A 19,253-nucleotide genomic window follows, 5' to 3' on the forward strand; every position below is an offset into this window, starting at 1 on the left:
TTCAATATTTGTATTCTAGAACAATAATATAATTGGAACTGGAAGTGCAAACTGCATTTAAAACAAAATAGTCATAAGAACAATTTTCATAAAGTACTACACTAACAACCATAAATGAGAGAACATATTTTAACAGTAAACCTATTTCATTTGAATTTCTGAAGAGCTATTTACTAACAAGTGCTTTCTGTGACTGAACAGATTTTAAAAACAATAATATAGAAAAATTAAGGTGGATCAGTGCAGTAGAGGCATCTTCTGTAAATGATTCAGTCCTGTTTATGCGGACTGTAAATCAACAGCAGCAGCAGCAATAGCAGCAGCAGGTCTTCAGTAGGATCAGAGGAGGCATGAATGATTAGCAGCAAAGAGAACAATAGAAGACTACAAATAAACGAATTATTCACCATAAAAATGAATCAATTTAGTCAGTTGTCTGCAAACCATTTTGCCATCTTTTGCTATTTCAGCTCCCCTTCTTGCAAAGTGGTTAAATCTGACTTTGCTATACCAAATGGATGCCATTTTAACCAATAAATGAATATGATTCATTTCAACGCTTGTAGCAAACATGTGGCTGTGGAGTTGTGGAAAAAGATCTCTCTCTGCATAATTTGCTAACACCTCGTTGGAAATAGCAAGTGTGATTCCACGTCCACGAGGAAGCTGACCTCCACTTGTTGTGATCTTTCTCTGAATGCATTTCTCTGTGGTCAGACACACAGACACCATGCCTGGTGATGGTTTCTGCAGACCACCTGTTTTTTAGATGGATGAATTCATGTGCAGCACCATCAGTTGTTAATGCCTGTGAGCATGGCAAGCAGGTGATTTTCTCTTTCATCTTCTTCACCACAAATCTTGTGATATAATGAATTGCTGCCTCTTTGTATTCAGAAAGACTGCATTCATGAGGGAGGTCAGGAACAGCATCATTCTCGGGCACGTCCACTTCCACCAACTGTACTTCCAATCTTCGGGCGACATTTACAGATGCAGGTGTTGAGTTGAGCATGTAAGTGTTGTCTAGAAGCAAACAGTTCCCTGTGCCTGTTTTTCACTTGGTGCCTTACAAGTAGGCGTTTGTATGCTCCTCTAAACTGCCTGGCATTAGGATTATCATTGTGACCACCTCTTGCTCTTATGGCAGCAAAGAAAAGCTCCAAGTGGTCCTGACTTAATTTGTAGGTAAGAAGATATCTGCATGGTGCATTGGGCCTTTCAACAAGATCATGATAGATGTTAAGTGCACTTCTGCCATTAGCAATGAAGCCATATATGGCAGTCTTCTTTTTGGTTGTGTGAAGTGGCACCATCTTGTTGTACTGCTGGACCTTCAACCCACGAACCATGGATTCTGCCTGCTTTAAAATGGTCTCAACCCGATCTTTAGTTGTTGTTTTGATTGGGGCTTTGAAACCTTTTCCAAGAGGATTTCTGCTGTTCAGTACATCAAAAGCTGCATCTACAGTGCGCAAAAACTGCACAGTTGCAGCACAACCTTTGAATTCCTCCATTTTCAAGCCTTGCTCACAGAACTCTATAGCATCTGCCACACTGCTGCTGAAGAGCTGTGCTGCCAGATGGACTTTCATTTTTTGTTTTCGCCATTGTAAATGAGCCATCTTCAGCTTGTTTCCAAGTCGCAGACCTTCTTTTTCTTGGAGTTCATTGAGGGCTTCAATGTACTTCCACTTAATCTTATTTCCATCTTCTGTCTCAAATTCAAGGGAAGATGCAAAGGCATTGCGAAGAAGCTTTAGCATGTGGCATGCATCCAGGATCACATGTACTTTCTGAGTAGGGTCCTCAGGATGCATGAAGTAAGGCTTCATGTTGTTGATATTTAGGTCAGCGCCAAGTTCCCTTATCATAGCCAAGTTGGTCGTGGGGGCATCACATGTAAGAGAGATAACTTTGACACCAACCTCATGAAGTCTGCTAAGGCTCTCCCTAATGACATTGGCCTTCTCTGATCCATCCATACCTGTGATGAGAAAGTATGCTATGGGAATTTTCCATGACTCATTTACAGCCACAACCATGAGGACCAAAGCCTGGGTAGCCAACGTGTTGTCAATTTCTCCAGTACCAATGTCCACATAGCCATGAAACTGGTCCCCTGCAAATTCAGTCATCTTGTGAATATACATTTCATCCATCATTAGGGCACATACTGTTTCTTTTCCTCTCTCTTTATTCTCCTCTACATGACATTTCAGCGCTGTGAAAGTTGCCACAGTAAATCCAGGATCAGCTGATACGCTGCTGTACCAATTTCGAATGGTGTGACTGTGTGGCAGCGCTTTCTGAAAATTGTCACGTACGTAGTCGTATGCCTTTGGGGAATAAAAATGCAAGGTTGTGGCAAACTGCTTCAACTCCTCTGAGTACTTTGCTGTTTTTTTCCCCTGCTGTATTTTCAACAAGATGTGCTTTGGCACTTCATCAATTGACTCAAGCAAAGAAGCACATTCATTGGATATCAACAGCTTCTTCTTGAGTTCTGTGACGACATCCTTTAAGGTGGAGATTTTGTTTTTTTAAACGCCTAGACTTTTGGGATTCAATTTTAAGCTTTTTCCTGTATTTTTGTAGAATTTGGTCAGTGGCCTGATTTTTCCGTTTTAAAGATCTCGGAGACGCAAGGTTGTAGCTGTGATCCTCTTTAATAAACTTAGGAGTTTCATGTGTGGAACTTAAAGTTGCATAACTATGATCCTCATTAATATCCACCGTTACAGCAGTGTCAACTTGACATAGGTCATTACTAACTGAGAAGTTGCCAATAGCATGTTCAGTCAAGGTGGCATTGCTGTAATCAGCAGCTGAGTGCACGCTAAGAGACTTGTTAACTGGAGAATCCTTTTTACTGTGTCCTGCATCTTTGCTGAACAACAGAGAGGAGCCACTTACCTCAGAATTCTTATTCGCAAAAGTCTTGTGTCTTACCCCTACACAAGAGGATTTCACCAGATGACAAGGAAATGAGAATATAGTTGGAACTGCTGTACTTTTAAGACGCTGATTGCCCTAAAGAAAAAACTAAATGAAAAACAAAGATGAGGAAAGAAAAAAAATCGACGTCTTTCAATAAACACAAATCTAGATGAGTCTGAAAAGTTTTCTTTTCTAATATACTATTTTGAGTATGTTAGCCTGCATTATTAAAGTATATGAATAATTAAATTCATATACTTTAATAAATTGACAACAAGGATGCTGACAAAATGCTTTCCATTATCCAGTAAGAATAATGATTAAAATTCAGATTAAGATTAAAGCAGATTAAAATGTAACATTAATTGAATTTAAAATAAAGTGCATATTCCAGTACTAAGCTGTGTATTAAACATATTCATATATCTGACAAGCACTCTAGTTTTCTCTACAATCGCTGTGACAGTTTTTTCAATACATTTAACAAGTTTCCAAAACTCTTAACACAATTAGCACAACATCCGTCTTTGTAGGCTAAAAAACTATTCTTTTTGCTTTGATACAAAATGCATCCAGTTAACACTAATTTCAAATGCTTGAACTTCTTTTACAAACAAGCTCAACCAAGACCAAAGCAATGTAATGTTACAGTCAAATTTACAAATACTTTCACACTGTATGTCAGAACAGATAACATGTACTAAACATAACTTCTATAGGCTAAAGTCAAAGTGAATAGCTGTTCATGTTGTGTATTGAAACACAAATATATTGACTGCATTTTCTTCCATCGTCCATGAGAAACAGTTTTTTGCAGTTATGCAAATACCTAAATCACAGCATATTTCCATCAAGGAACCACACTCATAATCATAAATATGTTCTTTGGACTGAACTTGAGTGGAAAAGGAACAACAAAAGAATTCTTCCCATGCCTTGCCAGAGAACATATCAGGTGTGATGTGGATGAGAACATGTGACCAAATGCAGAAGATTACATTTTTATTATTATTGTTATTGTGGTGATTTTTCTGTTTGTACATCTTGTCAGTGGCGGCTGGTCAATAGGGGGCGCTGGGGCGCCGCCCCCCCTTCAAGTTAGCCTACTTTAATATGTTAATATTTATTATCACAAATATTAACTAAATAAATTGATTTAATGATAACACTCTACAGTTAGTCATACTAACATTTATTGAAAAAAAAAAAATGTATGAACAATATTTTTTCATATGTGTGCGGGGCGCCGGACTAATGAGTGTCAATGTAGATACACGAACTTTTGCAATACATGTGATATGACAAAAAGCTCTAATTGGCCCATTTTAAATTGTCCTTGGGGCGCAGCACTCTGCGCCCCGAACCCGCCCATTTATGTTGTCAGAACGAATCATATTTGTTTTTATATGGTTGGCCTTATGTGATTGGACCATTCCCACTTGGACCTATCACTTAGCAAGCAGCTCCTCAGTTAACTGACGACTATTAATCATAGTGGAAGCAAGTGCAATTTCTCAAAATGAAGGAAAATTCCGTTGTATCTTTGCAAAGATATCCATTCACAAGGCGTTTGGATGAAGAAAAAAAAAGAATCAAGGAGCTTGGACCAGATCGACCTTCCTTGCAAATTCAACAGCAGTCAAGTGATCGTGGGCGCGCGTACACTCGGGGCTTTTCCAGCACTTGTTATGACAAACGGAGCTGGCTGGCAGGTTGTGATGTAAGTCATGCCTTTTACTGTTTCCCGTGTTTGCTGTTTCAAAGTCCTGGCACCGAAACGTTGTGGACAACAACAGGGGTTCGCGATTTAAAACACCTTTCTGAAAAGTGCAAGCGTCATGAAAGTAGCCGAAGCCATCTTGACAACGCTATGAGGCTCCAGTTTTTTGGGAAGCTTAGCATTGCCCAACAGCTAGATGAGGGCTACAGGATTGGCATTAGAAGGCACAATGAAGAGGTTAGGAAAAATAGACACATCCTGTCTAGAATAATAGACTGTGTCAAATTTTGTGGTGCGTTTGAGCTGGCTTTGCGTGGCCATGATGAGAGCGAGAGCTCGGATAACCCCGGTATCTTCCGTGGCCTGGTCGATTTTGTTGCTTCCCTTGACGGAGTTTTAAAAGAGCACCTCGACAATGCCACTGTGTTTAAGGGAACTTCAAAAACCGTGCAGAACGAGCTGTTGGACTGTATGTTGTCTGTTGTGAGGGAACACAGAGGCACAGAGCAGCAAATTTCTCTCAATCCAGGCCGACGAGACCACCGATATTTCCACACAGTGTCAACTTGTGCTTGTGTTGCGGTACATTGACTCAAAAAACAACGTACAGGAGAGATTTTTTGAGTTTATTCCTCTGCGTTCAAGTACAGCTGATTCCATCTCCACAGTACTTAAAGAACGTCTTTCTGTCATCCTTCCTGGGGATCAAAAGAATAAACTCATCTCGCAAGCGTATGATGGAGCCAGCGTGATGAGGGGTGCCACGGCAGGTGTTCAAAAAAAAATCCAAGATGTGTACCCAAATGCCCATTACATCCACTGCTATGCACATCAACTCAACCTAATAATGCAACAGGCCACTTCTAACATTTCCAAAGTGAGAATTTTTTTTTCTGACCTTGGAGGATTTTCCAGCTTTTTTTCAAGATCACCCAAACGCACAGACGTCCTTGATAAAGTAGTGGCCCATAGACTACCAACATCAAGCAATGTTAGGTGGAATTTCCACAGCCGTGCCATCAATACAGTGTTTGAGCACAGAGAGGACCTCATGCGCTGTTTTCAAACTATTCGAGACTCGGGGGACTTTGACCCTGTTGCTGTCAGAGAGGCAGGAGCCTTTGCCATGCTGCTGGAGAATCAGGATTTTAATTTTTTCTTGCGACTTTTCCACAACATCATGCCACATGTGGACATCCTCTATGCCAAACTCCAGAAGAAGGACATCGATTCAGTCCACATCAGGGGGAGCATCCAGCAATTCCAGCAGGACATACAGAAGATCAGGTAGTTGCTGTTTTTTTGTTTTGGATTTATTATGATTATTACTAATATTATTATTATTATTCATACACTTTCTTATTCCTTTACAGAAATTCTCTCCATTCCCTGGTTGACCAATGCAGTGAAGGTGGTTTTCAACAGAAGAGGCGGCGGTCCCTCAGTCCAGAGGTTCATGAACAGATAGCAGCAGAAGTGAGTTTTTATTTTAATCAAAATGAAACAATACAGTTTAATTTGTTGCAAGCACACTGGCTTGTTTATATGATACAATGACCAGGTCTTTTTCAAATAGGAGTCTTTAAGTGTCTCATTATAGAAGCATTATATAAAAATAGTTGATAAGAATTTTGAATCTAAGTGTTGTTGATTTATAAGCTGGGAATAGTGGGCTGTATAAAACTATGATAAATGTAAATGCATTTTTATGACTAGGTGATCTTCTTAAACGTATATACTCTTTAAACTATTATCTAAAATGATTTGTTATTCTTCAGTTTCTTCTAGTGGAGCTTGACATGTTTACTAAGAATGAATGTGTTTATGAGGTTTTGAGAAAGTATGAATTTAACCACTACAACTGGTCTGCCTTTATAACTCAACCTGGTTATTTTAATGTAGCAGTTGAAATTGACACATAATTACATAATTTTTGTCTTTATCCTTTAGGTCTGTGATACCATTCTCACACACACACTGGAGCGGTTCTCCTTCACAGACCACCTCGTTAGTGCCACATTGCTGCAGGCAGACAGGTTTGAGCAGTATACAGTAGCTTTTCCAGAAGATGCACTTAGCAGGACTCTGAAAGTCTATCCTGTGCTCGATGGAAGTAAGCTAAAGACAGAGCTCAGTCTCATCTACTCCAAGGATGAGTTCAGAGCCTGTTGTGGTGCTTTGGACCTACTCCAGCTGTTTATGGAGGACAATCTTGAGGAAGTCTTTTCAGAGACTGTAACTCTCCTAAAGATTCTGGTAACTACGCCTATGACCACAGCAGAAGCTGAGAGGTGCTTCTCAACTTTGAAAAGAATAAAAACTTTTCTGAGAAACAGCATGACCCAAGAGAGGCTGAATGCATTGGCCATGCTGTCAATAGAGAAGAGACTAGTGACTGAGATGACTGACTTCAACCAAAAGGTCATTGAGAAATTTGCAAGCCAGAAAGAAAGGAGAGCAAAATTTATTTTCAAGTAGTGCTACTGGCCAGTAATTAGGCAACATCTATGTGTGTCTGTGCGTGTGTTTATTGATTACTTCATTACTTATAATAAACCTAAATTGAACTAAAATTTTCTGATTTATGAAGCATTTGTTGTATGCTTTAGTCATATTTTTGTTTTTTCATACATCACCTGATAAATGGCTTTTACACTGTTGCATTACCAACCGTTAGGTCAGTTCTGGTGTTTGCGCCCCCCCACATTTTTTTAGCACCAGCCGCCACTGGCGAAGATGTGTCCGTGTGCAGATGAAACTGGCCAGCATACTGACTCTAAGCGACTTTAAGTAAACGATGAAACATTAATTAAATATAAGGATTTATTGGGTTAATCAATCTAAATTAGACCTAATCACGACCTATAAGGTAATCAGCTTGAATTAGATGAATCTAAATCTAAAACTATTATTAATTGGAGTCAGATTAAAATTCAGAGCTAGAAACAAATTAAAATAAATTATAACGAACAAAAATATTTCTTTTCACATGTGCTAAAAGGTTTACACGCATTTAACCTTCACCCATGCTGTTAGCTCCGTCATGGGACTAATAGATGGACCCTCACATGTGTGTGTATTTATATAGTTTATAACCATAACAGTTCTACAGTTTCTTATATTTCACTTGTTGATTTCTATTTTATTGCACATTTTATTTAAATAGTGTATTTATTTTGTTAAAGAGCCCATATTATGGTTTTTTGAAAATGCCCTTCCATGTAGTGTGTAACACAGCTCTAAGTGAAGTGAAATATCCAGCTAAGGCTTAAATCTGTGAGCGTACAGTGTTTAAAACTGTTGATTCATCTATAAAAGAGTCGACTCATAGTGCTTCAAATGAGTCGTCTTGATAACGGGTCATTAGGTGTTTTGTGATGACGAATCTACGAAACACAAGTAGTTGCGTGCGCAAACCCGGGAGATTTGAAAACTGCGGCCTCACCCACTAACACAGAAAAAAAGCCACACACACACGCGCGCGCCGGTCGAATGTGATGTCACACTGTGCAGATGGATATTATTGAGTCTCTACCCAAAGATGAAACCTCAGCATTAGCCCAGCCTTGAGCAGTTTGAGTGCTTCTGGAAACTACATGCTTTAGACTGGGTGTATATTACATGCTTAATAATCAATTTTTAGACTGTGTGTGTGTGTGTGTGTGTGTGTGTGTGTGTGTGTGTGTGTGATAGAGAGAGAGAGAGAGAGAGAGAGAGCAGATATAGTGGAAAGTGGAAAACGAGGGAGAAATGTATCAATAAGTCATGACTGCAACAGTAAGTGGCAAAAAAAGCTAAACAAAAAGACTTTTATTTTGGCGTGGTGTGTGACGTCACAAGGCTGCGCCGCTCCTACGCTGGAATTCAACTGGAGAGAGGTTCGTGTTTAAAACTTTTACAGAAATATAAACGGATTGATTAAAGTTTCAGGATTTTCATCCAATGCTAAATTATGAACCTGCTGTTTACAATATTATTTAACCCTTTATACAACGTAGTACTATTTTACTCGCAGTAATGAAGGTCTATTGTTTGAATAAGTTAACAGAAATGTGTGTAATACATATTTTAATGACCTTTTCCTTTACCTGATTTCTTTTTGTTAATGACTCTCATATAAAGAAACTGTTGAAGCAACTGTTGAAGAGAAATTATTTTGTTTTGTTTTAAACAGGAGATTTATATTGTTTTGTTCATTTTAAACAGGATAAAGTGTCCAAACGCAGAGTAAAACTCCTGCTGAAGCGACTGATCTCCACACTGTTATAAAGATGGCGTTTATTAAAGAGGAGAGTGAAGATGTGAAGATCAAGGAAACATTCACAGTCAAACAGGAAGATCTGCAGGAACAAACAGGTTGGTTTTCATTCTCAAAGACCAACTCAGTCATTTGATCCTCATTCAGATATATTTTAATAATAAGAACACTAAATATAATCCATCTTGCAGTCCTAAATGTGTGCTGTCTAGTTCTCCTTAATTCACATACGCACTCATTGAAAGACAGGAATGAGTTTCTTTCGTTACTTCTTCTCAGGTCTTTTGTCATTAATTTTATGTATTATTAGTTTCCCATTTTCTTTACCTTCTTAAGGTTATTGCTTTTCTTGTTCTCCTACTGTTTGTAAAGTGTCCTTAAGCACTGGCACTATATAAAATAAATAAAAACAATAAATAAATAAAAAAAGTTTAACTGAGCTGAGGATATTTGACTTACAGTATTCCCATAGAACAGGGGTGTCCAAACTACAGCCCGTGGGCCATCTGCGGCCAGCAATCAGTTTTGTGGCGGCCCGCGAGGCTTTTTATAAATATTAATAAAATCTGGCCCGCTATACAAAAATAGACGTAATTTAATAAATAACCACCGGGTGTCGCTATTACATGCCTTCAATTAGGCATTACTTCTTGTTATGAAGTAAAACTAACCGACTAAACTGAAGGAAACATAATTGATAATTGATAATCACATTTTGGCGAGCCATGGCGCACCAAGTACAAGGAAAATCAACAGTCAGTGCAAGAAGTTTCAGTCACGTTGGGGCAAAGAATTTTTCTTCACAGAGGTCAGCGGGAAATGTATCTGTTTAATTTGCCAGGAATCAGTTGCAGTAATGAAGGAATATAATATTAAAAGACATTATAAAACAAAGCATCAGGCCTTCAGCTCTTACACTGGTGCAGAATGAGATCAGAAAGTAAAACAATTAGCAGCGCCCTATCAGCTCAACAACATCAGTTTTTTTGTGCTAATAAAGTGCAAGAAAATTCTACACTGCACTGCAAAAATGTTTTTTATTTATTTATATTTTTTGTCTTGTTTCAAGTCCAAATATCTAAAAAATCTTAAATAAAGGAGAATTTTCTAATTTGTTTTGAGAAATAAAATGCCAATATTAAGTGAGTTTTTCCTTAAAACAAGCTAAAATAATCTGCCAATGGGGTAAGCAAAATAATCTTGTTTTTTTTCTTTTGACATAAGATTATTTTGCTTACCCCATTGGCAGATTAATTTGCTTGTTTTAAGGAAAAAATTGCATATTAGGGAAAATATTAGCATTTTATTTCTCAAAACAAGACAACATATTTGTTGATAAGATATTTGGACTCAAAACAAGACAACATAACATCTAAGTAAGAAAAGCATTTTTTGCAGTTTGGCGAGTTATGAGGTAGTTCAGCTGATCGCACAGCACAGGAAACCCTTCACTGAAGGAGAATTTATAAAGGATGAGTGTTGCAACTGTAATTTGCCCAGAGAAGATTCAAGTTTTTTAAAAACTTAAGTCTTTCTAGAAACACAGTTGGACGACCAAAATAAAATAATTTCTTAATAAAATACACGCACACATCCATCCATCCATAAATAAATATATAAATATATATATATATATATATATATGTAGGGGATCAACCTACGTTTTAATATCGATCAGGGATTAATTAGCTCATTTCAATGAATCGGATCCTGAAGATTCGATTGAATCTTCAGATTGAATCAGATCAAAAGATTCACACTTTATCTACCATTTGTCCCGCAAATAGAAGACATCGTATCTTACCAATCTTGTTTATATTATTTACGTGGCCAACGATAATAACATAACACAGTATTGGGTTAACTTTTAGCAAGGTAACAAGATCTACAGCTCGAGGCAATGACTTAGAAGCACATAAACAAGAACACAGTTCTTACAAAATGAGTACAAAGATTTATTGAGCTACACTACGATAAATGAAACTAACTACGTAATAAACAAACAACAAACAAACACACACATTCACACATACACACAAGGGCAGTTCAGAGGATGCAAAATGAGTTGACAACGTCCCAAATTAATTCTAATACTTCTTGCAAGATCTTAGAATAACACCTGAGAAACCACAAAAGCAGAGATATGGCTTATCTTTAACTGCTTAAGATCAATCTGCACAAGATCAGCCAGAGACAACATTAGTTTGTGTTACTTGCGCCCTTTTTGCTGAAGTCGAATCTCCCTCGCCGGCTGGCCTTGGGGAAACACGGTGCTCCTGATTGGGTAGTTTCTCGCTTCGATGACGTCTATGGGATTCACATGCTCGTGAATGGCTGTTGTCCTGGGTTACCTAGGTGACGGACTGCTGAGAGTCGCTTTAGCAGAAGTTCGTGGAGTTGCGTGAATCCCCAAACTTAAAAGGTTTGCGTGGAAGTTCGTAGTGACCCAATCGCGTGGCGGCGCGGTGTCCGGGCAGGCGAAAGGGGGCAGAGAGCAAAAGCATGTGCAAGCTAGCTGATGCAAAAAGCAAATTTTCTTTGTCGCAGGGCGTTTTTAAGTGACCAGGGGCCTCATGTATCAACACTGCGTACGCCAGGTTTCACGCTCAGAATCGCTCACGTTTGGATTTACTAACAATGAACTGAACGTGGGAATGTGCGCAGCTTTCTGGCAGGCGTACGCACATTTTTTGTGCGTGTCTGTTTTATTTCCATTGGCGACTCCTAGAGGCAGTTGTGTTAAATTCCTCTCTACAAAGTGTCTGAGCCTTGCAATGGCAGCTGTATGAGACGGGTTCAGCAGGTATATAAGGTTTCCATACCATACATTTGACCAGCTAAACATTAAAGCACATTTTGCAGCAGTCGCCTGTTTTCCCAATGTAATCTGAGCGATCTACTGCACGCACATTGCTATAAAGACACTATCTGAAGATGAATTTGCATGCGTGAGTCAGAAACATTTCCATTCAATAAATGTGCAAATAAAATATGATGCTTATTGATATGAACTTATTGATGATTCCTACTTGTCTTTCTCGTGATAAATAGTTGGCAAAATCTGATATGTAGCGGGGGAAAAAACAAGAAAGAGTTCATCAGACGCTGGATTCGAGCCGTGTTCATGCTCGAACGTATCAATTCATGATCACATGCGTCTAACGAGCGCGCCACTGAGACTGTTAAACGTATTGCAACATTTTACAGATATAAACCACACTATGTCTTTTTTTAAATGCACTCAGTGCGATATGTTCAGACCCAACTGTGTTGACCGCATCAGCTAAACTCTCCCACTCTCATTTTTTTCTTTTGTTGTTAATTCCGGAGAACAAACTTGCAAATAACACCGCTTTTCTCCGGTCTACCTCCGAAAGCAGCACCTCCAATTCACATTCTGTTCAAAGTTTCTCTTTTTGCTTGCTTTTGCCATTGCTTTTTCGTTGGGTTTTGCCATTAGCATAGTCATTAGCATATTCATACGGGGGAGGAGGCAGGGAGGGGTTTTGTGCTCGTGCATGTTGCGCTCAGTTTCACGTTCATTCAGATGTACAAAAGAATATGCGTGAGATTCGGCGTACGCAGTGTTTCATACATCTAAAAATTTTTCTGCGTACGCACATTTACAGCTTTGTGCGTACGCAATGTTTTAGTAAGATTTCCACGCAAGTCTTCTAACATGAGGCCCCTGGTCTGGTTCGTCCCCATGGCACTGTCTGCCAATGAGCACCCCGTACTGACGTAGGAAAGGTCATTAATTAACAGACTGCATGTAGATTTCACGTGGTAGAACTCTTGCAAGATTGAAACTATCTTACATCAAACGTTACAAGATGAATACTGTTTGTACTACTAGTTTTTCATTTACACCAACGTATTGCAAATGTCACTAGCTTTCATTCAATACCAGACATCATACATTTCAGACACATACAGATTATTTTACTCTGTTATAAGGGTTAAAACAACACATTGATTAACCTAGTTGATTGGAATAAACAGCATATGAGGAACATTATGGCATATTATTCAAAGATACATCTGCCTTAGTTCTAACATTAAGAGATTAGCTTTTATTCATATGCATTAATGTTTCTAGAGATCTCTTTGTCTCTACGAAATTGTGCATCTAGCAGGATGTGCCCAAGGCGAGCACATGACCAAGAGTCATTTAAAAGTCTTGTGAAATGGTTTCCGCTGAAGATCCTGTAAGGGCCATTGTTTTAATTTAACTGATTTAATTAATCATTGGCTAGTTAGCCGAAGGGTACCAGAACATCTGCATAGAAGTACTGGTCAGAGGAGCCCGAAATCAATTGGAGCTCTGTTATCTTGATGGTATAAGCCCTCAGGCTAGTTCAATGAATGAGACCATTGGAGATGCCCAAGATTTCAGATTCAACTTGTGTTGACCACTGCAATATGCCGATGAGTTCCTACATATATATATATATATATATATATATATATATATATATATATATATATATATATATATATATATATATATATTTATTTATTTATTTATTTATTTATTTATTTATTTATTTATTTATTTATATATATGCGTGTCTGTGTGATGTATGTAAAATTTGGCCCGGGACAACATTTTTTTTTTGCATCTGGCCCTCGGCCCAAAAAGTTTGGACACCCCTGCCATAGAAGATATCTGCTATTACAGTGAGGGTGTTGGCTTAGCACTTTCCATTTGCATATGTCACGTTGATCACAATTCCCCTTTTTTCGATCAACTTTATGGGTTTAAAGTTGTTTCTAGAAGTTGTTGCTAGTTCTCACAGATATTATTTGAGTTAGAATTACATCATTATTATAATAATTTCCAGGACTATTTTAAACAGGGTTTCCGCTGGGTCTTAAAATGTCGTAAATTCCAAAATCAAAATTTCAGGCTTTAAAAAGTCCTAAATTTACTGAAATATTGTGTTGTAGGTCTAAATCTTTTTAAACAATTCTTCATTTTCCTTTGTTCATGTTTTGCTACCCAATCTGGCCAAAACCCATACAATCACCAACAATCCATCTCAATAAAACTTTCCACTTTATATTCAAAAAGGTCATTTTAACTCCATGTATCATAATGGTTTAATTATTTACTAATGCACTATGCACTAATTTGAAATCTGCTGAATGAAATGGACACTAAAGTAATTAATTATTATAAAACATTGTACAGTATTCTAAACTATATGATGTTGCTGTGGGACGATATGAGGGAAAAAAAATTATAGTGGAACAATAACATTTAGCATTGCACTGACTTTAAGTGGCCAACAAACTAGTCTGAAAATGACTTTTGCTGATTAAGAAATGGATTACAGCATGCTGATGATATGCAAAAAATTGTTAACCCAGGGTCATTCTAACTCTGGGTCATTCTAAGGGTGCTTTCACACCTACACTTTTGTTTCGGAACGTATCTTGTTTGCCCAGTTAGCGCGGTTCGATTGGCATATGTGAACAGGGCAATTGCGCTCTGTTCCGCGCCAAAGTAATCGCTCCGAGATCACTTGAATGAGGTGGTCTCGGCTCGATTGAAACGAACCCTGGAGCGGTTCGATTGCAGTGAGAAAGCGATCCGATCCTAGCGCAGTTATATCACAGTGTTTTATGGATATGTAATAGGCTTACGGCTATATGAAGAGAGAGTTATGAGTAGAGCGGGAAGTTTCGCGAGTCTCCGGATGCCCGCAAATGAGTGATGATCTCCCGGTAATCTTGCGTCTCCCTCCCGGTCCTCAAATAGGCATCGTTGCGCACCCTTCTCACCTCTCCTCACTGCATCTCTCCTCAAACACGTCACGCATGCGCACCCTGTTAATCACCACCAAACCACCACCTCTCCTGACAGCTTAGCGGGACGCTGCAAAATAAACCCTGACACTCTGACCAATGTAAGGAGAGTTTACTCGCACGTGACTTGTTTTAGCTCTTTTAGTCCGTTTAGAAACTTTGCAGTGTGAAAGCGAACCGCTCCAAGAGCAAAGAGCAACAATGTAACATTTGTAATCTCTTTTTCGGGACAACTGAATCGATTCACAGGTGTGAAAGCACCCTAACTCTGGATAAACAGAATCCTGACCACCGTAAAACAGGAAGAAAAAGAAATTGTCTTTCTCGCCTCATTATGGATTTAGTTTCATCGGCTAGACACCGGCCTCACAGCTCCGTGAATGTCAGTACTGTCACTTATTGTTCTGCGATCAGTAAATGTAGCTTGTGTGAACGCTACTTGACTAAGATAATAGCTTTGCTACACAAAAGCTATTTAATTTAAAAAGTAGTGACATTACCACCACACTACTGAGAAATGTAGATAAGCTAGTAGCGTCACTACTTGCAGCGACGCTACTGCCCAACACTGTGTGATGGCAATATTTCTAATGTAGAAATGTCTTCATTACTGATAGCCAAAGCTGTTTCAGTAACCAAAGAGGTCTCCAGTGTATAGAACTGCACAATAGGTGATTGGTGCTGATGAGCAGTACTACACACGGTGTGTTTGGCACCCCTCATATAGTAATCCAGGGCCGTAACACCCATCGGTACCACGGGTACTCTGATTAGGTTTTTCATATAAATACTTGCGCTTGACACATTTGTTTCAGATTGTTATTTGCCTATTACAGTCTAAATGATGTAAATTCTAGTACATAATTTTTTAACTGTACCTTTAGAACCTTATAACAGCAATAAAAGCAGCATCGAAGCAGTCTTCTTTTAGTCATTCCACCTCTTCACGGAGACTGTCAGACTGATCTGGTGTATTAAAAAACTATTGTGGGTTCTGGAACTGAACAATAATAGTGTTCATGATGCTGGACATTCACTGGCACTAGATCCTCATCAATTTAAGAGTAAATCTCCCTTCTTTGCCATCCTCTGATGCGTTTAGGTTTCGCCGCAAAATTAAATTTTTGCTGTAGAACGCGCAATGCGGACATAAAGAACCTGACTGATATTCTACCGGAACCATGTCAGCAGAGTTCATGCATATCCATAAACTATAACTTCTATGTTAAACGGTTTTGAAACAATTTACATTGTAAAAGCACTAGATAAATAAAGATTAATTAAATTGAATCTGCTTAAATGTGGACACGTTAATGGACCAAACACAGTATGATTTGATTTATTTTACATTTACTGTGCATCAAAATTACAGTGTGTGTAGCCAATGTTTCCAGTGTCTTTTCACTTTTCAGCTTTTGATGAGAGTTTTTAAGACTTGATAACAACTAGTGTTTTTTTTCAGACCTAATTGAAGAGAATGAGGAGAGTAAAGAGGAGGAACATCATGTCAAAATTGAGGAAAAAACTATTTTACAGACTGATGATATTTTGAAAAGGAGAGACAAGAATCATTTCACCTGCACTCAGTGTGGAAAGAGTTTTGGAAGAAAACACAATCTTAAGATTCACATGAGGATCCACACTGGAGAGAAACCATACACATGCAATCAGTGTGGGAAGAGTTTCAACCAATCATCAAACCTTTATAATCACATGATGATCCACACTGGAGAGAAACCATTCAAATGCACTCAATGTGGGAAAAGTTTTAACCGCTCATCAGACCTTCATCAACATATGAGGATTCACACTGGAGAGAAACCATACACATGCACTCAGTGTGGGAAGAGTTTTTACTGCTCATCACACCTTCATCAACACATGAGGATCCACACTGGAGAGAAACCATTCACATGCACTCAGTGTGGGAAGAGTTTCAGCCAATCATCACACTTTAAGCAACACATGAGGATCCACACTGAAGAGAAACCATTCACATGCACTCAGTGTGGGAAGAGTTTCAGCCAATAATCAAACCTTAATCGACACATGAGGATACACACTGGAGAGAAACCATTCACATGCACTCAGTGTGGGAAGAGTTTCAGCCAGTCATCACACCTTAATCAACACATCATGAGCCACACTGGAGAGAAACCATTCATGTCTAATCATCTTGTTTAATCCCGCCCCTTTTCGCAGTGGCGTACAACAGAATTTCGCATACTCAATAGTGATGGGAAGTTCGGATCATTTTACTGACTCGGATCTTTGAGTCTCGTTCATCGAGATGAACAAATCTTTTTTCGAGTCATTTTGTTCATTTGGTTCAATTTGCCAAAATATTATTAAAATGTTACGAATTGCTTCCAAACACATCTACAACTAGCCCAGAAGGTTCATCACACGACAAATAAGTCATAAATAAATTATAAGAAGAAGAAAATAATAATTCAATGTTTACCTGCTCTTTTGTCTATAGGCATTGTTGTCTGTTTGCTCAGCTCACCTCTTCATGTCTTCAAATGTCAGTGGTGCGTTCACGTTACAATGACAGTCACATATAATCTTAACCAATGTACACAGTCTGAGCCGATAGGAGCCATGATAATAAGTTCACCTTTCGAGTCTTCTGGTTCTTGAGTCGTTCGTTCATCATGTGACAGAATAACTCAAACCAGAGGACTCGAGAGTTGAATAAATCAATTATTTTTTTTTTTTTGGCTCTAAACTCAAATGATTGGCCGGTGATGAACGAATGACTCAAACCCGAGGACTCGAGAGGTGAACAGATCAATTCTTTTTCTGGCTCTAAATGCATATGATTGGCAAATAAATGCATATGTTTGGCTGTAGTCTTTCATGTGGTGAACGAACGACTCGGTAGAGGACTCGAAAAATGAACTAATCTTGTCTCGCACTACACATCGTGCACATGAGCGAATTAATGAATCTTTTAGTTCATCCGAGTCATTCATTCATTTTGTCACATAACATGAAAGAAAGCATAAGAGATGAGTTATTTAATAAATCAAATAGTCTTTGTGAATAGTTTTGTAACATATGATGCTGCCAGCATTAGACACTTAAACACTGTTTATTTGTTGTTTATTGTTTTATTATTATTATTATTATTTTACCAGAAAAGCTTTTATAACAAATCAGATTACTTTATAAATCACAACAATAAAATAAGCAAAAGAAAAACATAATAGTGCATATCAAGCTAGGCTTTTTAATAAATAAAAACAAGTAAGCTTTAAATTAAATAACACGTTTGTGTCATAAAATCTTTATATGAAATATGGCAACTCTTCCCAGTAGATGTTTTTATGAAACAGCAATTTAAGTGAAAGATATTATAAATAAAAAACAAAAGCCACAGGGCCTAATGAGCTTAACAACTTGATTTGAGAATAGAACAGTGCATTTTTTTTAATTTAAATTAAATAAGCTTTAAAACAATACTGTGTGGCTTTACTTGTTGGACTTGGCTTAAGGTTTGTGAGCATTCAAAAACACAAGCTCTGAACCTTAGTTACCTTAGGTAGGCTGAGTCTGTTTCTTCTTTTGTCATTAGTTGTTGTCACAGGATAAAAGATGCTAAATGAGTAAATGCAAATGAAATCTTTCTTTATACAAATATTAGACCAACACATAAAGTCTGCATAGAAAAACATCATTAAACAAAAAATGGGGTATAAATGAACAAATTACAAATCACTTGTAATTTTAGAATTTAATTAATTTATCGCCTAGCTTAGTGTTTGTTTTTTGATAGCGAGCCAGCAAATAGACATATATATATATATATATATATATATATATATATATATATATATATATATATATATATATATATATATATATATATATATATATATATTAGATATAAACCTACATATCCAGTAGAAAAAAGTAACAATAACTTGGTGACAATAGGACAGAACTTCTTTTATTTCTTAGAAAATGCTTTTTAGGTATACTTTGTTTGATGATTTTATGAAAAGTTTAAAATATGATCATATGATGCAACAAAAATTCAGTTTTACATAAATATTATTGACTGAGGTTCTCGTTACAGTGTACAGTGGAACTACAGTTTAAGATCAGATATGCACATAATAATGTAAGGATGGCTATATCTCTCCATAATAATAAACCCTGAAACTGTTATGGAACTCCACACGAGACAAGAGCATGAGAATGGTCAGTCACTAAAACAATAAACTTTCTAATGTGAGAAGAAGATCAGCTAGAAAACCAGTTGTTCATCCTGAGCCCCCCTCTTTGCCCTGGACTTTACCTTCTCCACCAGAGCAGCTCACTCACATTTCACACATAATGTTTAAGTTTTTAATATGGTGTATCTTGTGGCTTTATATTCATGTTTGGTGTGATTTTAAATGTCTCTGTGTGATTGATAAAGTGGTCTTAATTTCACTGTAATATTTTGCAATCTCCTTTATATCAGTTAATTTGGGTTTTGACTTTGGAAAGATCTTTGCCAGATGCTCCACTACA

At 37.8% G+C, this 19,253-nt stretch overlaps 3 protein-coding genes and 1 long non-coding RNA gene across 5 annotated transcripts in view; 2 read left to right on the top strand and 2 right to left on the bottom strand.

Annotated features, from left to right (window-relative positions):
- The window catches only part of LOC108183924 (uncharacterized), a 667,181-nt gene extending 655,486 nt beyond the window's left edge, over nt 1-11,695 (bottom strand). Inside the window, exon 1 of the mRNA XM_073947890.1 lies at nt 11,482-11,695. The gene's annotated coding sequence lies outside the window, so the exon portion shown is untranslated. The remainder of the gene's footprint in view (nt 1-11,481) is intronic.
- Nucleotides 1-19,253, bottom strand: part of LOC101887036 (uncharacterized) — a 491,406-nt gene that overhangs the window by 173,224 nt on the left and 298,929 nt on the right. The gene's annotated exons all lie outside the window — the stretch shown is intronic.
- On the top strand, nt 3,959-7,391 carry LOC796311 (zinc finger MYM-type protein 1). Its single transcript, XR_012402258.1, has 3 exons — nt 3,959-5,947; nt 6,034-6,136; nt 6,611-7,391. It is a non-coding gene; the product is annotated as a zinc finger MYM-type protein 1 (long non-coding RNA).
- Nucleotides 8,498-18,406, top strand: LOC137490859 (uncharacterized). Of its 2 annotated transcripts, none has more exons than XM_073948022.1 (3): nt 8,498-8,538; nt 8,835-9,016; nt 16,192-18,406. In XM_073948022.1, exons 2-3 carry the CDS (start codon nt 8,932-8,934, stop codon nt 16,758-16,760), a joined length of 654 nt encoding a protein of 217 aa, XP_073804123.1. In that variant the 5' UTR covers nt 8,498-8,538; nt 8,835-8,931; the 3' UTR covers nt 16,761-18,406. The 2 variants fall into 2 exon arrangements, with proteins under 2 accessions (XP_073804123.1, XP_073804122.1); XM_073948021.1 differs by having other exon boundaries at nt 8,867-9,016.

This window comes from Danio rerio, chromosome 4 (assembly GCF_049306965.1).
Source record: "Danio rerio strain Tuebingen ecotype United States chromosome 4, GRCz12tu, whole genome shotgun sequence".
Lineage (NCBI taxonomy): Eukaryota > Metazoa > Chordata > Actinopteri > Cypriniformes > Danionidae > Danio > Danio rerio.

Coding starts and splice junctions, on each gene's coding strand:
- LOC137490859 (XM_073948022.1), top strand. CDS start 8,932: ATGGCGTTTATTAAAGAGGAGAGTGAAGATGTGAAGATCAAGGAAACA. Junction 9,017..16,191: donor AGATCTGCAGGAACAAACAG/GTTGGTTTTCAT, acceptor GTTTTTTTTCAG/ACCTAATTGAAGAGAATGAG.